We start from the raw sequence: 13,645 nt of genomic DNA on the forward strand, positions 1-13,645 counted from the left end.
TGATGCCGTTTTCTTAGTTTTCACTCCGACTAACCGATTAAGGTAGGATTAAGGTTAAGTTACTTTACTAGTTACTTTAAATACATAGTTATAACTTAGTTAAGGGTATAGTCGTTAAACTGTTAATGTTTTCCAAGTAATGTTTTATAAAGTATAGATGTTGCTTCCACGTGAAGTAATGTTATCAAAACAATATTTTGACGGGCACGTAGTAACTGGAAGGGGGATATCATTAGTAGACTCTTCTTGTCTAAGGAAAGCAATTCGTATACATCCCAATCAACCGCGGGACCCGTTTGCTTACCTGGAGAAGTTTACCAACGTAATATTCTTTATTAGGCCAAAGTGTGCTATTCTAAACGTCATATGTAAATCCAAAGTATTTTCATAAAACGACTATAACTCTACTAAGGTTAGGTCAGACCTAAGAGTCTGCTGATCAGACCTCGAGTCTGCTGAACTGAATCAGACTTCAAGTCTGCTGATCAGACCTCAAGCCTGCTGAACTGAAACAAACTTAAAGTCTGCTGAATATTACCAACTAGGTACTTATGCAAACCTATTATGATATATAGGTTAATAGCATACTGAAGCCAAGGAGTCTGATATTACCCACTGATAATACGAGGTGAACACGTTAACCTTTTATGGTCTGAACTGATTTTACTCTTGTAATAGACTGGTGTTTATTACAAAGAGTCTGATAAATGTTTGCATGAGATTTTGTCTCTAAAATCGTTATAATATAAAATAGATAATAAAAAGCAACTCAGACCAGATACACATGTGTCTGGATCCAAACATAACTGATAATTGGTAGACAAAACCAAGTCAGTCATAACCAGTTCTCCAACAGGGTTACATAGCCTAGGGGAAGGTTGTCTCCGAACAGGGGCTATGTACTCAGGGAACCTTTGAATTGTGTGTGTATGGCAGTGGTACAAATCCTGGGAATGACAGGCATTCCTACTAAGTTTGTGAAACAGAAAACTATATTTGTATTTAACGACTGTTATAAACTGTTTTATCGAGTCAACGTTTTACCAGCACATAGCTGACTTGTTTTTCCCACCCATGCAGGTAATTAGATGGCGATAGATGGTATACAAGGATTGGAGTCATAGAAGATCGCTCGAGATGGCTCGGTTTGAATACTTATAAATCCTTGTATTATTAATATCACTGTTTTGTAAAACTAAAACTGGGGTATTTAATTCCCGAGTAATTTTGATAATGTAAATTAATATTTAATTATTTAAAGACTTCCGCTAAAATGAACCCGCTACTCTGATATATTTACAAAATAGGTACCAACTGTCGGTCACACTTCTAGGCCCTGGATCGAGGTGTGACAGTTATTAGATAAGTTTTTGAATTTCAAATCCCCAAAGATAGGGACAGGTAGAAGGTTGAGATCAAAATAGGGTTAGCTGTAACAGTAGGTTATGTAATGACCTCCTGACGCAAAGTTCAAATCAGTCAGACGTAGTAAGAAGCAACCGTCAAACTGATAAATCACAATAATGACCGACAAGTCACTACGAGAAGCTTCAAGCTTCCACCCTAAGGCTCAAACACGGAAACTTAGGGTCACAAGCTTCCAGACTAAATGACAAGGAAACACTTTCCAGCTATTGTGCTTTAACATACAAGCCCAAAAACAACAAAATGGGTAATGCATTTGGTCTATGAAGAGGCATGTCGTTGAGCCTAAAAGCATTAAACACCCAGGGGAAACATCGTGAAGGAAAAAGAGTTAAGTCACAAGCATTCATCATTGCAATCCGAAAACTTCGGACTGGGGGCTGATGGCGTGGGTACCCTTATCTACCCACAAGCTGAGGAAGCTTAGGAATATAGAAGCAGCTAGCATAAGCTGCCAAGCAGGGAAGCTCGAAGCTTCCCCCGCCGCAAGATTCCTAAGTTGACCAGGGAGCTCTTGCTACAGTAAATGGCAGAAAAAGTCATGACTGACGTAAAGCTGGTACCAGCCATAAAGTAAAAACAATGACAAGACAGACAAAGGTTAGACAAATGGTTGCACGGAAATGGCATTTACCCGATCTGCATAAGCTAAAAGAAAAGCAGAGCTTTCCCCCTTAGGAAGCTTAAGCTTCCCCTAGAGAAGATTCCGACTGCCTATTGTTGGACTCGGTATGCCCAAGACACATTTTATAATTGATGTGGCTAGTATGTCATGATCCAAGTCGGGTCATACCCAATAACAAGCTAGACAAACACCAATAATATTTGTTTATATATGATATGATCATAACAAATGAATATTAACACTTGAGTTTTTTGGAAAGGGGTTCCTAAATAAAATGTACTTGTGAAATAAATAAATCATATGGATGATTTATGCTTTGAGAAAGAGCATTCCATATTGTTGTTTAAGAGGGTTAAGTAACAATATGTTGAGCATGTTACCTATAATGTGTCATTGTGTATGACACAATACAAGGTATGACACAATACAAGTTATGTTACATAATGGTATATTTGGAAACATTGCAAATAATAAAAACAAGGAAAGAAAAGGGGCCGGCTCCCCCCCCCTCTCACCTTGTCTTATTTTATTATTATAACAAACTTAGTGGGTGCATGCAAGAGATGTGATTGGATGCCTTGGGTGGTGCCTTTCATAACTCACCTAACTCTCTTTCTCTCACACTATAGACTATTACACACAAGACACAAAACTCTCTCAACTCTTCCTCTCTTCTCTCTTGGATTCGGCCAAGATCAAAGGTAAGGAAGAGGAGTTTTTCAAGTGAAAATCCTTGCTAGAAGTGGTGTATTGTCGGAGGCTTGGGGTATGCAAGCTTGAGGACCTTCCGTTTGAAGTTCTTGCCCTTCCATCATCTCATTCTTCACCCGGATTTGTCATCTTGAAAGGTAGTCTTGACATGCATGGACTTATAGTGACATGCATGTTTTTGATAGTATGTATTTCGTATTTGGATCCGAGCTTGGGTTTTGTATGTGTAAAATAGGTTTTATACATATCAAATTAACAAGATTTAAAACTTATTTCCGCTGCGTTTTTGGTAAAATTGGGATTTTATCACTTTGGTAATTTTGTTAAAACCCAACACCTATTTCTCATCCACTCTATTTCTCTTTACTCTCTCTTCATACTTACTCCTATAATCTCATTATTGTGTCATATCACTGATTCTCACGCCGGATGTTGATTATAGGAGACCCCCTCCTACGGTGAGACTAATCGGTTGTGTTTTCTTTGATCTTAGCAGATTTGAAAGCTCTGTTAGGGACATACTCTTGGAACGCTGTACTCTTATTATTCGCTATCCATTGTAGCAACATAGACAAAAGGTATAAATAGATCATTTGCTTGACGTGAGACCAACTAGCTAGAGAGTTATACATAATTAATTATTTAAATCTTATCATATCATCATTTTGCTTAATGATAATCATCTTGATACGATATTAGCGTCATACACAATAAACCCAGTTTAAAGGCATAAATAGATTATTTGCTTGATGCATGACTTATGGCTCACTAGGATTATATGTTGAGGATGACATTAATATATGTTGTGTCTTAGACACCTAGGTCCAACAAAACTTATAGTAAAATTAATCTGATAAGTAAGCTAACATCATGTTTATTTTTTTTTCAAGAAACATATACTTATGTAAATATGTAATACAAATATGACAATGATCAATAGCATTGGTAGCAACTAGCAACCATCTTTGTGGCCCAAGAAAAATAAAAGCAACCATCTTTGTTAAGTTGCAATAACATCGGTACCACCCATCTTCATTGAGTAGTTAGTAACCATCTTCATTTGGTAGCAACAATCTATGACTATGAATACTTGTATTTATATAAACCACGATGCTCCATAGACCTTTAGTAGGAGGAACAATCATCGATAGTGAATGCCTTTGGCTTTGCTATTAATTTCCTACTATTGGAACTAAGTAGCTTTTTTTTTTCTAGGATTTATTATCCGTCTTATGTATTTTTCAACGTTTCAATAGAATTTCCTAACCTTCACTAGGGATGAGAAAAATGGGTATGGTACCGAACCGGTACCAATACCGAAATTAGTGCTGATTTAGTACCGTCGGTATCGAATCGGTACCAAGGTTTTGAGTTTTCGGGACCGGTACGGTACGGTATCGGTATTGGTACCGGTATTTCCCGAATTTACCTTAAATACCGGTACCGTACCGGTACCGAACGGAACATTTCGGTACCAGTACAAAAAATTTGTGATTTTCGGTACCGGTACGGTACTGAGCTCATCCCTAACGACTCTAGAAAAACAAAAATCACAAATAAAATTCGATTTAACTTATACTAAAAACTCATGCGTTGTAGTTTAACTAAAAAGTACGCAACGCTTTGCCATGTATGGAGTGTGAGTTTTAATTAACACACTATTTAACAAGCACGCTGTGGTTTAAAAAGAAAATAAAAATTTTTAAAAATGAATGTTTGTTTGTACATGTAATTGGTTTAGGGTAATGGATTTCATCTCTTTCTTGTGTTAAAGGGCGCTAAGAAGGTTTTAGGTGAGGTGGCATGATGCGCCACTTCACAACCACACCTGTATCACATCATGATTAAAAGTTTTAGACAGTGTTTTGTAAAGTATGGTTTTAATTTACTTCTATACAACTATGAATGAGTCGTCGACGATAAATAAGTAAAATTATGCTAAAAGAAATAATATGTGAAAAGGCACATAACCTTTTCAGGCATGTTCATGCCAATTTGTAAATACGCGTAGTACTTTATTAGCACTTAACCGACACCGTTTCAAAATAAAGCAAAACTGAAAACAAGTCAACAACCGAACACGATACCAATTTTGTCAATTTGATACCAATACCAAAAAACTATGAAAACTGAATACGGATACCACTGTATAAAATGTCTGGTCGGTATCAGTTTGGCATGTTACCGCAACGACCACGCTGATAAAATAACACTCTATCCCTATTCTAGTTACACACACGAACAACCCTTTTCGGGTTCTTTCAAATATTATATGTTTGTGTACCCAAAAACCGACCCGTTTAGCAAATCAGCAGCCAAGTTAAGTTAACCCGACCCGAAAAGAAAAGAAGCTTCATATTCATATTCCCGGTTGGGGGTTTTTGGTTTGCAATTGCAATGGCAATGGCAGAAGCCCTAATTGATCTGGAACAAGTCCTCCGATTCCGATCCAAGCAGGTAGCTACCTCCTCCTACTCATTAGCTTTCTCCGATTGTTAACCACTGTATCCATCCGAATTGGTTTTCTATTAATATTAATTCTGAATTTGCATAAAAGACAATCATTCACTGATAACCTTAGGTCAAGTCATGTGTTTTTTTTATACATATGTAAAGTCTTCTTAAACTATCAAACCAATAGGGCTGGAAATAACAACTACCAAAAGTCTCATTTTATATGGATTGTTGTTTTTTATTTTGCACCATTGACTCCCGATAATGTATGTGTATGAGAATTTGTATCATTAAATTAATAATAGAGTGTTAGCAGGAAAAGTTGACTAGTCATGAGGTAGACTTCATTATGACTTGGAAGTCAAATAAACTTCAGCACCTCACTCTAGGTGCATGCGCTGGTGGAGCAATTGCATGGTTGGGTAAGATGATACACACATTTTTAATTTCTTTTTCGTTTATTTCATGCATCGTCTAGTTTCAAGATGCTTTGTTGTGTTTATCTGTTGCTCTCATTTGAATATGCTACTTTCAACCCTTTTCTATTGGACTGCAGTGGATGTGGTGGTTTTGATTCGGTTACATATAAATGGGTCGATCTGGGTTATGTGTTCATCTCGAACAGGTCTAATGAGTAAACATAATAATAGATTACAAGGAAATGGGTCAAATGAGTCATTTACGACCTCATGTTGGGAAGCTCATAAACACAAAATATAGGCCAGTTTTCTTGAATAGCTCAACTGCTACCTGTTTTATGTAACCACTATTCGTAGTAAGTTAACATTTTTTGTTAATTTGTTTCTCATTGTGTTAATATATTGCCACTGCCCACTGCTATCAATCAAAGTCTTCTTTTTGGTAGTCATATACTTATATTCACTAAAATTTGCAATGGTTTTAGACTTTTAGTTATTTTTTTTGTTGTCACAGCTACAGGAAACCTTAACCGAATGCTTCGCATCAACCTTGCAGGAGGTAATCAACTCTCTCTCTCTCTCTCTATACACACACACACGCTAGCATCAACAATCTGTTAGCAATACCTTGTATTTTACAATGTCGAGTAAAATTCAGTAGTGTTGGCAGATGACTAGATGCAACATCAAGAAGATTATATTTATCTGTCATTTGTATGCACACATAATAATATTGTTGCATATGCAATATAGAATGCATAAAAGTGACTACCTTTTATTGTTAAGCAACAGTGACACGTACTTGGTGGAGGATATACGAATCCTGTGACGTGAGTTTACTGGTTTAATCATAATTAACATCAAGTTGTTCAGCTTGCAAGTATAAAATATATATAAAAAAAAAAAACTTTTAAACAGACCATAGTGTTCAGCTGATAAACTTAGAAAGACGAAACCATACTGAGAAACCATAACATCAGATTTCATTATAATAATCAAACTTAAAACTCAAATTATTTTCTTATTCAAGTGATTACATTAGTTTTCCTTAAGTCTCACATGCAAAACAAATTTCTCATAGCTCCCTGAACCTGTGGGCAAGGACACTTTTTAATTGTTCTATGAATTTATGTTACAAAAGTATTTTATCTGTATAAATAATAGAATCTAAGTGATTGAATGAAAAAAATATAAATGAAGAATGTGACCGTCTCTATCTGCCATCCTTCTTTGGATAAACTAAACATATTGGTTGATGTATCAGACACATTGTTTCTTTTGTTTCTTAATTTAGTCCGTGCTCGAACTGTGCCTTTGAGATAGTCAACATGGTTTTTCAAGTTATTAACGTGTTGTTTTTATTTTTGATGAACCACCATGTACTATTAGCGATACTAATGCTACAAGTCTTTTCTAGAGTGTATATAGCTGTTACAGATTGTATTGTTGTCAGCAATCATTATAAATCTTCATTTAGACAAAAAGTTACAGGGGAAAACTTTTGGTCAAAAATTGGTCACGAGTCACGACTGAAACAGGTTAGGAAGTCATATTACTGTTCTTTGTCAAGAAAGTTTGGTGAAAACGTGTCTTGAAACATGTATACATGAGATTGTTTTAAATGGGCAAGTAAGTGATTATTTTTAAGTCACTTTCATGAAAAAATGTTACACACTTATGAGGTTATAATTATATCCCTAATCAAAGACAAATGGAAAACCATTTCAACTATCTCAAAGGCAAATCTGGAGCATAGATATAATCAAGAAACAAGCTGGCTACATGTTTGATCTGACAAGCAACATGTACGTTCACGAGCCGAGCTGAGCCAGAGCGAGCTCGGGTTCGGCTCGAATAGCAAATCGAGCTGGCTTGGCTCAGATTTGTAACTGAGCCAAAAAGTCGAGCTTAACTTGTTTTAATCGGATTAAAAAAGAATTTAGTAAATGGTTGCACCATGTCTATATGTAAAAAATCAATAAACACCTTCAACAATTATATCTATATATCTATATGTATACCTAATGCCCTAATAAATAAGTAAATGGTTGCACCACGTCACAGTTATGGGAGCGCAGGTATCTTTTTCCCACTTCTCTTATTTCACCCCTTCGTATTCTATATCTTAATATAAAAAAGTTAGTTAAAAAAGCAATAGTAATAAAACATAATATGTTAAATATATTAAAGGTAGTAACTTTCAATATTATAGCTTTAATATGTATTTTCAGTCATATCTTATCTCAAAAGTCAAATATCGTTTTATAATTTCTAAATTCATTACTAACTATTTAATATTTCCTTTATTCAACCCATGTAATACGCGGTTTCAAACTGAGCCAATCTTGAGCGAGCTTTTTTCCAGCTATTTTCGAGCAAGCGACTAGCTTTTAGGATAGTCCTATCTGGAAGAACATTAAATTTCATCTATTTCAGCTCTCTATCTTGGTACTCGCTTCTCATGATATGAATCTTTTTAACCAATTGTAGGAGCTGCTACTTTGACTGCAGCATGGAGATTAAGGCAGTCTTGTAATTCATCCATTGAGCAGATTCTCTCCATGGATGGAAGTCGGATGCAAAGAGAATTGGCAAATATGTGAGTCATTTAATTGTTTTTCTGTTGCAATGCTTTTATTCTTACTTATTATGACATATGTTACGAGTGTTGTTCTATTTCTGTTGAACTCCAGATACAATGAACATATTTTTGCACTGCAGCATACTGAAAAGGTACCAGAATCATCCAATGACAACAAAGCTCATATCTAAATGGTTCTACTGCGAGAATGTATTTGATGATTCAACATCAGACGTACCAAAATCACGGTGGCGTTTTCGTAATACTTTTGTTGAAAGCTCGCCCCATCCCCAAATGACAGAAAATAATGAAGCCCATGATAATCATGATTCCAAAACTGGTCCCGACATCAATCCAGTTCCCGTAAGTATCTTTGCCTGCTTTGTGTATCATTTATTCAGAAATTTCAATTGTTAATTCACATAAATTATTATTTATAATATATTGTATTTAACACTTTAGCTAGAGTAGTTAGAGTAAAGTACAGTTTTAGTCCCTGTGGTTTGTCCAAAGTAACTGTTCTAGTCCAATAGTTCTAATTTCACATTTTTGGTCTGTGTGGTTTCTAATTTGTCGCAATCAACTATGGCTGGCAATGTCATCTATTCTTTCGGTTTGTCAGCGCCCACGTGAGGGGCATTTTAGTCCTTTTATTAATCTCTTTTCTAGAAACCAAAAAACCCTATAACTTCTTTAACTTTTTTCAATCGAATTCAAACCTTAAACTCGTTCATCAAATTAACCACTGAGGTCTAAACAAATGAAATCATCTATTCTTACTTGAACGGTTTCACTACTCAAATTTCAATTAAGAATCAATAATTTCGTTCGTTTAAACTTCAATGGTTAAAGAAGTTATAGGGCCTTTTGGAGTTGGGAAAAAAGATGGATAAAAGGACTAAAATGGCCCTCATGTGAGGGGCCATAGTTGATTGTGACAAATTATAAACTACATTGACTAAAAAGTGAAATTGGAACTATTGGACTATAATAGTTACTTTGGTCAAACCACAGGGGCTAAAACCAGGGGCGGACACAGTGTATGATTAGGGAGGGGAAAGGCCCCTCGTAAGCCTGGGGCTGGCAAAACAGGTCTTATTATAAGCCTAAGGCATTTCGACGTCATTTGCAGATGGGTTGGGGCACTTTGAAGCCATTTTAAATGGGGTTGGGCCCACTTATATACATGATAAATTATGGATTTTTAAATATGAATATGTCAGACGCAATATTTTGAGTTTTCTAAATTATAGAAATGTGCTGTGAAAGTTCCATTTTTATGTGTATAAGTTTTTTTCCTGGGTATTTAGTATGGCTTTTATTTAACTTATTGTTTGTTTATCTATTTTTGAAGTGTTAATTTTCTATTATATTTAATTAACTGTACTTTTTGTGTTCTTTTTAATGGTTTAATGTTATTTTGTCGCTACTTTTTGTTTATTTACCTGACCTGCATTTTGAACCGACCTAACTGGTAAAACCGTACTTTACTGTCATAAATAAAAGAAATTCGATAAAATGTGCTAGAAAATCTTGGAACCGTTTTCAACATTATTGGTTTCTAAACTGTTTACAATACAGATGAAAAGCGGGTTTGCTGCAATGGAAAATCCGTTTGATTGCGTTTTTGGACTTCCAGCAAGTGTAGAGGAAATTCAACGCCCCGTCACTGCTAAACCACCAAGAAAACATAATAACCGGAAACAGAGACGGGCTCATCGCAGGCATCATGCTCACCACCAGGATGATTATTCCTAACCTCATATAATTATATATGGGTGCGCGTACGCTAAGTCTTCGAGACTGAATGATAATTGCTAATTATTTAAGGTGCATGAGTGTGTTCTGACTTTTTAATGTGCTCAAGGTTAGCAATGTATAATGATTGGGAGGCCTAAAGTGTGGTTCACTTGACACATGATTTGATCTTAGGATTTATGTCAATCTTCTCATTGATGGTAAAAAATAAACCGGCTCATTATGTTTGTAGGAACTGGTGTGGGATGGAATCGGTTTTGTCATTGGAAAACTAGAACCGGTTGGGTTTCGGTTTGTATGATTTTATTTTATTTAATATAAAATATAAAGTAAAAAAAAAGATGCTCACTTTTTAATTATCCTTTTAGAAATCACAAAAACATAAATTGCAATGCATTGTAAAAAACATAGAAATCAAAATATTTTTACTTATTAATGCTAAATCTTCAGTCGTTTAGTGTTTAATCGTTGCTGTTTAATATTACTTGTTGAAACCTTAACTGCATCAAAAGCAATTTCTTCACCGGTAAGTGTGGTTGTCATCCTCTTGCTACCTCCTCGTATATGTTTGCTTCTATGGTATTTTTGCCTTCAACTTAGGTTATAGGGTTGCTGTAACGGCTAGATCTTGTCCCACTGGTCAAGACCGGTTTTCCAACAATATAAAAAATGTAAAAAAAAAGAGGTAAATCCTGAAAGTTAAGGTATTACATGCCATCATAGTTTGCAACACTAGTAATAAATTTCTAAGCTGTAAATGCAATTAGATTCATCCCAATACATAAAACAATTTAGAAATTACATTAACATGCATGCATGCGTATTTGCTGCATGTTATATAGAATCAGATGAGTTCTACTGCATACAATCAATTAGAACACGTACAAACGCATTAATTAACGAAATCATATACTAATTTTGTTGGAGAGGATTAGAAATAGCTAATTCACGGGCCTCGAATTTGGCCAAAGCAGAAACAGCCAGTCGGTTGATCTTCGGGTATCATACCTCCACCTTTGCTGGTATCAATGGCCTCTAATAGCTTCACAACTTCATCCATTTCCGGCCGCTTTTCTGGATTTGCATCCCAGCATTTTCTCATAATGTTTGCTAAAGAACTTGGGCAGCATCTTGGTATTTCTGGCCTTAGATTCTAACATCATATAATGAGTTACAATCAAGTTAATTGGGTTGGTATTTAACTAATCAATGCTTCTAGAAAACAGGAAAGTTGTGTTTTCCTCCTAAAAGAAATACTTATGTTTTACTTCTAAAAAGTCTGAAATTTTTGAAAATTGTTAACAAGGTGTAGTAAAAATTCATCTAAATCTTGTTTTTCTTTCTCCAAGGAACAGGTCTTTTCATTTTAACCATATTATAGATGACGCGATTAACACAAATGTCAAACATTAATACAACTCATTTAACTTCTTTATATCTAATGTTTTTATCAGAGTTGTATGTTTCATGTACCAAGAAGATTGAATGATGGAGCGTAGGCCTACATATTGTACTTTTTATTAAAATTGTGTCTTAAACAGGTCCCTAGAAAATGTCAGCATAAGTGTATGTGTACTCACGTGTCGAACAACTGCCGAGGAAACTTCAGAAAAACTGAGAAATGGGTATGGAAGATCACAGCAATAAGTTTCCCACAAGCATACACCAAAGCTGTATACATCACATTTTCTATTGTACGGCTTTCCTTGTAGAACCTGATAAACACATGTTAGCTAGCTTTTCTATGCGACACGAATTATAGTTTATAAACAAGTTATATAAATAAAAGCGCGAAAGTTAAACTAGATCACCTCAGGAGCCATATACCCTAGAGTTCCAGTTTCACCCGTCATGTCTCTAGGATTCTGAGCTTCAACACGAGCAACACCAAAGTCAGCGATTTTTAGGTTTCGATGAGCATCTAGCAACATATTTTCGGCTTTAACATCACGATGCACAATCTTCTTCGAATGGAGGTAGCTCAATCTGCATAAAACCCAAATACTTGTGGTAGTAGTACTTGAATCATTAGAGATATAACATGATCCAAATTGACGCATGGAGTTATAAATTAACGACGTTTAGAGTAAGATAATATAAAAGTCCATATCATACAAGAGAAACTCACCCTCTAGCTAGATCCATAGCAAGCTGAATAACAACTTTAAAAGGGAGCTTCTTCCTCCTATTCTTGTACAATAAACCTTTTAGCGTCCCACCCGTGAGAAACTCGACAACCACACAGCAAGCCTTTGATGGAAGTTGATCCATGGGACCGTCACTTTGGGTTCTCTCAGGAATCTTGAGATTCGATGTCCCCATTGAAGCACCCACAAACTGCATTTCACTTTAGGATTATTTAAAACATCAAAAGAAAGTATGCGTTAAACAGGAATATGCGTTTGCGTACGCTAGTAACATTTGGATGGTCTAACTTGTACCAAACAGCAACTTCTTGCCGGAATGATGCTCTTAAAGAAGCCAGTTCTGTAGTAGTTGCCATATCATCCTCACCCCAATCCAATAGTTTCACTGTAAATCAAGAAATACCCAGGATTTTAATATAGATCATCAGATAATTCGGTTCTATCAAATATTTGATACCAATTTGGTAAAACAACAAAATATTCGAGTTGATCTAAAAGTTAGCAGACTTATATTTGGATTAGTTACATGGGCAAAAAAGGGTCCAACTTAGAAAACACATAACTTGGGCTACTTTTATTTCGGGCTCACAAATAATGGAGTAATTCACGATCTATTAGGAAGTCATTCGCATTTTGGTGGTCAGTTTTAGCTTTTTTAGTTTTGGCTCAACGTGCCATGAAAAGAATCTTATAAAAAAGACTCTTGATTGTGTTATCTTTTAATTTGATGTTGCTCTGCGTTATATGTCTGGAATTAAAAACCTTTACCAGATACTGATAAATTGTTTCGGATTAAATGTGTGAGGAATGAATGCATGAGAGGCCTTGAAAAAAGAAAATTACCAGCAACATCTTGGTCATCATAAGTGCCACGATAAACGGTACCATATGTTCCTCTAGCAATAAGATTTTTGAGTTCCAACTTAGCCAAATCAATCTCCCATGGTTCCTTTGGTCCATTAGACTCAACGTTTCTCGACCATGCGCGACTCAAATGTTTCTCTAGATGCACGTCCAAGCTTTTGAGATCAATTTGATCCGCTCTAAACAACATGTCTTTGGTGCTCGCAGACATGTTGCTGTCCCGCAACATATGATTCTCTCTAATGCTTCCCATGCTTTTCAAGTTTGATTCAGAAACCTCCGGCTTCGGATTTTCTTCGGTTTCCTCATTTCTTGAATCCATTATCTGGAAATAAACAGATATATGTTCACAAATACAAAATAGGTACAAAACCAAAAAAAAAAAAATGTTACATATTCTTTTCATATATAGATTTGACATTTATATTTCAAAAGTCCTAATCAAATGCATCATAAGGAACATTATATGGGTACCACACTATGTATTATGATTTTGCTTTTGACAAAAAAGATTGATCAAGCATGTTTGATTTCAAGAAAATGTTACAAGATGAATGGTAAAGGAGGACATACACACCAAATTGATTGCTCTAACAAATTGTAAGAGAGAAAGATGAAAGGGAGAAATAAAGGTTGACTATACCCTAAAATAATGAAAGAA

At 35.5% G+C, this 13,645-nt stretch overlaps 2 protein-coding genes across 2 annotated transcripts; one reads left to right on the forward strand and one right to left on the reverse strand.

Moving 5' to 3' along the window:
- Nucleotides 1-5,538: 5,538 nt before the first annotated feature.
- On the forward strand, nucleotides 5,539-10,100 carry LOC143542063 (uncharacterized). Its single transcript, XM_077034735.1, has 5 exons — nucleotides 5,539-5,637; nucleotides 6,149-6,193; nucleotides 8,125-8,233; nucleotides 8,356-8,578; nucleotides 9,797-10,100. Exons 1-5 carry the CDS (start codon nucleotides 5,565-5,567, stop codon nucleotides 9,971-9,973), a joined length of 627 nt encoding a protein of 208 aa, XP_076890850.1. The 5' UTR covers nucleotides 5,539-5,564; the 3' UTR covers nucleotides 9,974-10,100.
- A 707-nt stretch (nucleotides 10,101-10,807) lies between these two features.
- On the reverse strand, nucleotides 10,808-13,306 carry LOC143542064 (serine/threonine-protein kinase 52-like). Its single transcript, XM_077034736.1, has 6 exons — nucleotides 12,964-13,306; nucleotides 12,384-12,505; nucleotides 12,102-12,310; nucleotides 11,785-11,959; nucleotides 11,554-11,688; nucleotides 10,808-11,126 (listed from the first exon to the last, which is right to left on the reverse strand). Exons 1-6 carry the CDS (start codon nucleotides 13,304-13,306, stop codon nucleotides 10,920-10,922), a joined length of 1,191 nt encoding a protein of 396 aa, XP_076890851.1. The 3' UTR covers nucleotides 10,808-10,919.
- Nucleotides 13,307-13,645: the final 339 nt, after the last annotated feature.

The sequence above is a fragment of the Bidens hawaiensis genome, unplaced genomic scaffold (assembly GCF_021521415.1).
Source record: "Bidens hawaiensis isolate Kalapana, Puna unplaced genomic scaffold, B.hawaiensis_p1.1 tig00012745_1, whole genome shotgun sequence".
In the NCBI taxonomy this organism is placed as follows: Eukaryota; Viridiplantae; Streptophyta; class Magnoliopsida; order Asterales; family Asteraceae; genus Bidens; species Bidens hawaiensis.

What these genes read in the sequence shown, in the direction of transcription:
- LOC143542063 (XM_077034735.1), top strand. Translation starts at nt 5,565, where the DNA reads ATGACTTGGAAGTCAAATAAACTTCAGCACCTCACTCTAGGTGCATGC. An exon ending in TCGCATCAACCTTGCAGGAG is followed by an intron (nt 6,194 to 8,124) that starts GTAATCAACTCT and finishes AACCAATTGTAG; the next exon opens with GAGCTGCTACTTTGACTGCA. An exon ending in CCGACATCAATCCAGTTCCC is followed by an intron (nt 8,579 to 9,796) that starts GTAAGTATCTTT and finishes TTTACAATACAG; the next exon opens with ATGAAAAGCGGGTTTGCTGC.
- LOC143542064 (XM_077034736.1), bottom strand. Translation starts at nt 13,306, where the DNA reads ATGGATTCAAGAAATGAGGAAACCGAAGAAAATCCGAAGCCGGAGGTT. An exon ending in TGATGACCAAGATGTTGCTG is followed by an intron (nt 12,506 to 12,963) that starts GTAATTTTCTTT and finishes CTTGATTTACAG; the next exon opens with TGAAACTATTGGATTGGGGT. An exon ending in TAGGGTATATGGCTCCTGAG is followed by an intron (nt 11,689 to 11,784) that starts GTGATCTAGTTT and finishes TGTGTTTATCAG; the next exon opens with GTTCTACAAGGAAAGCCGTA.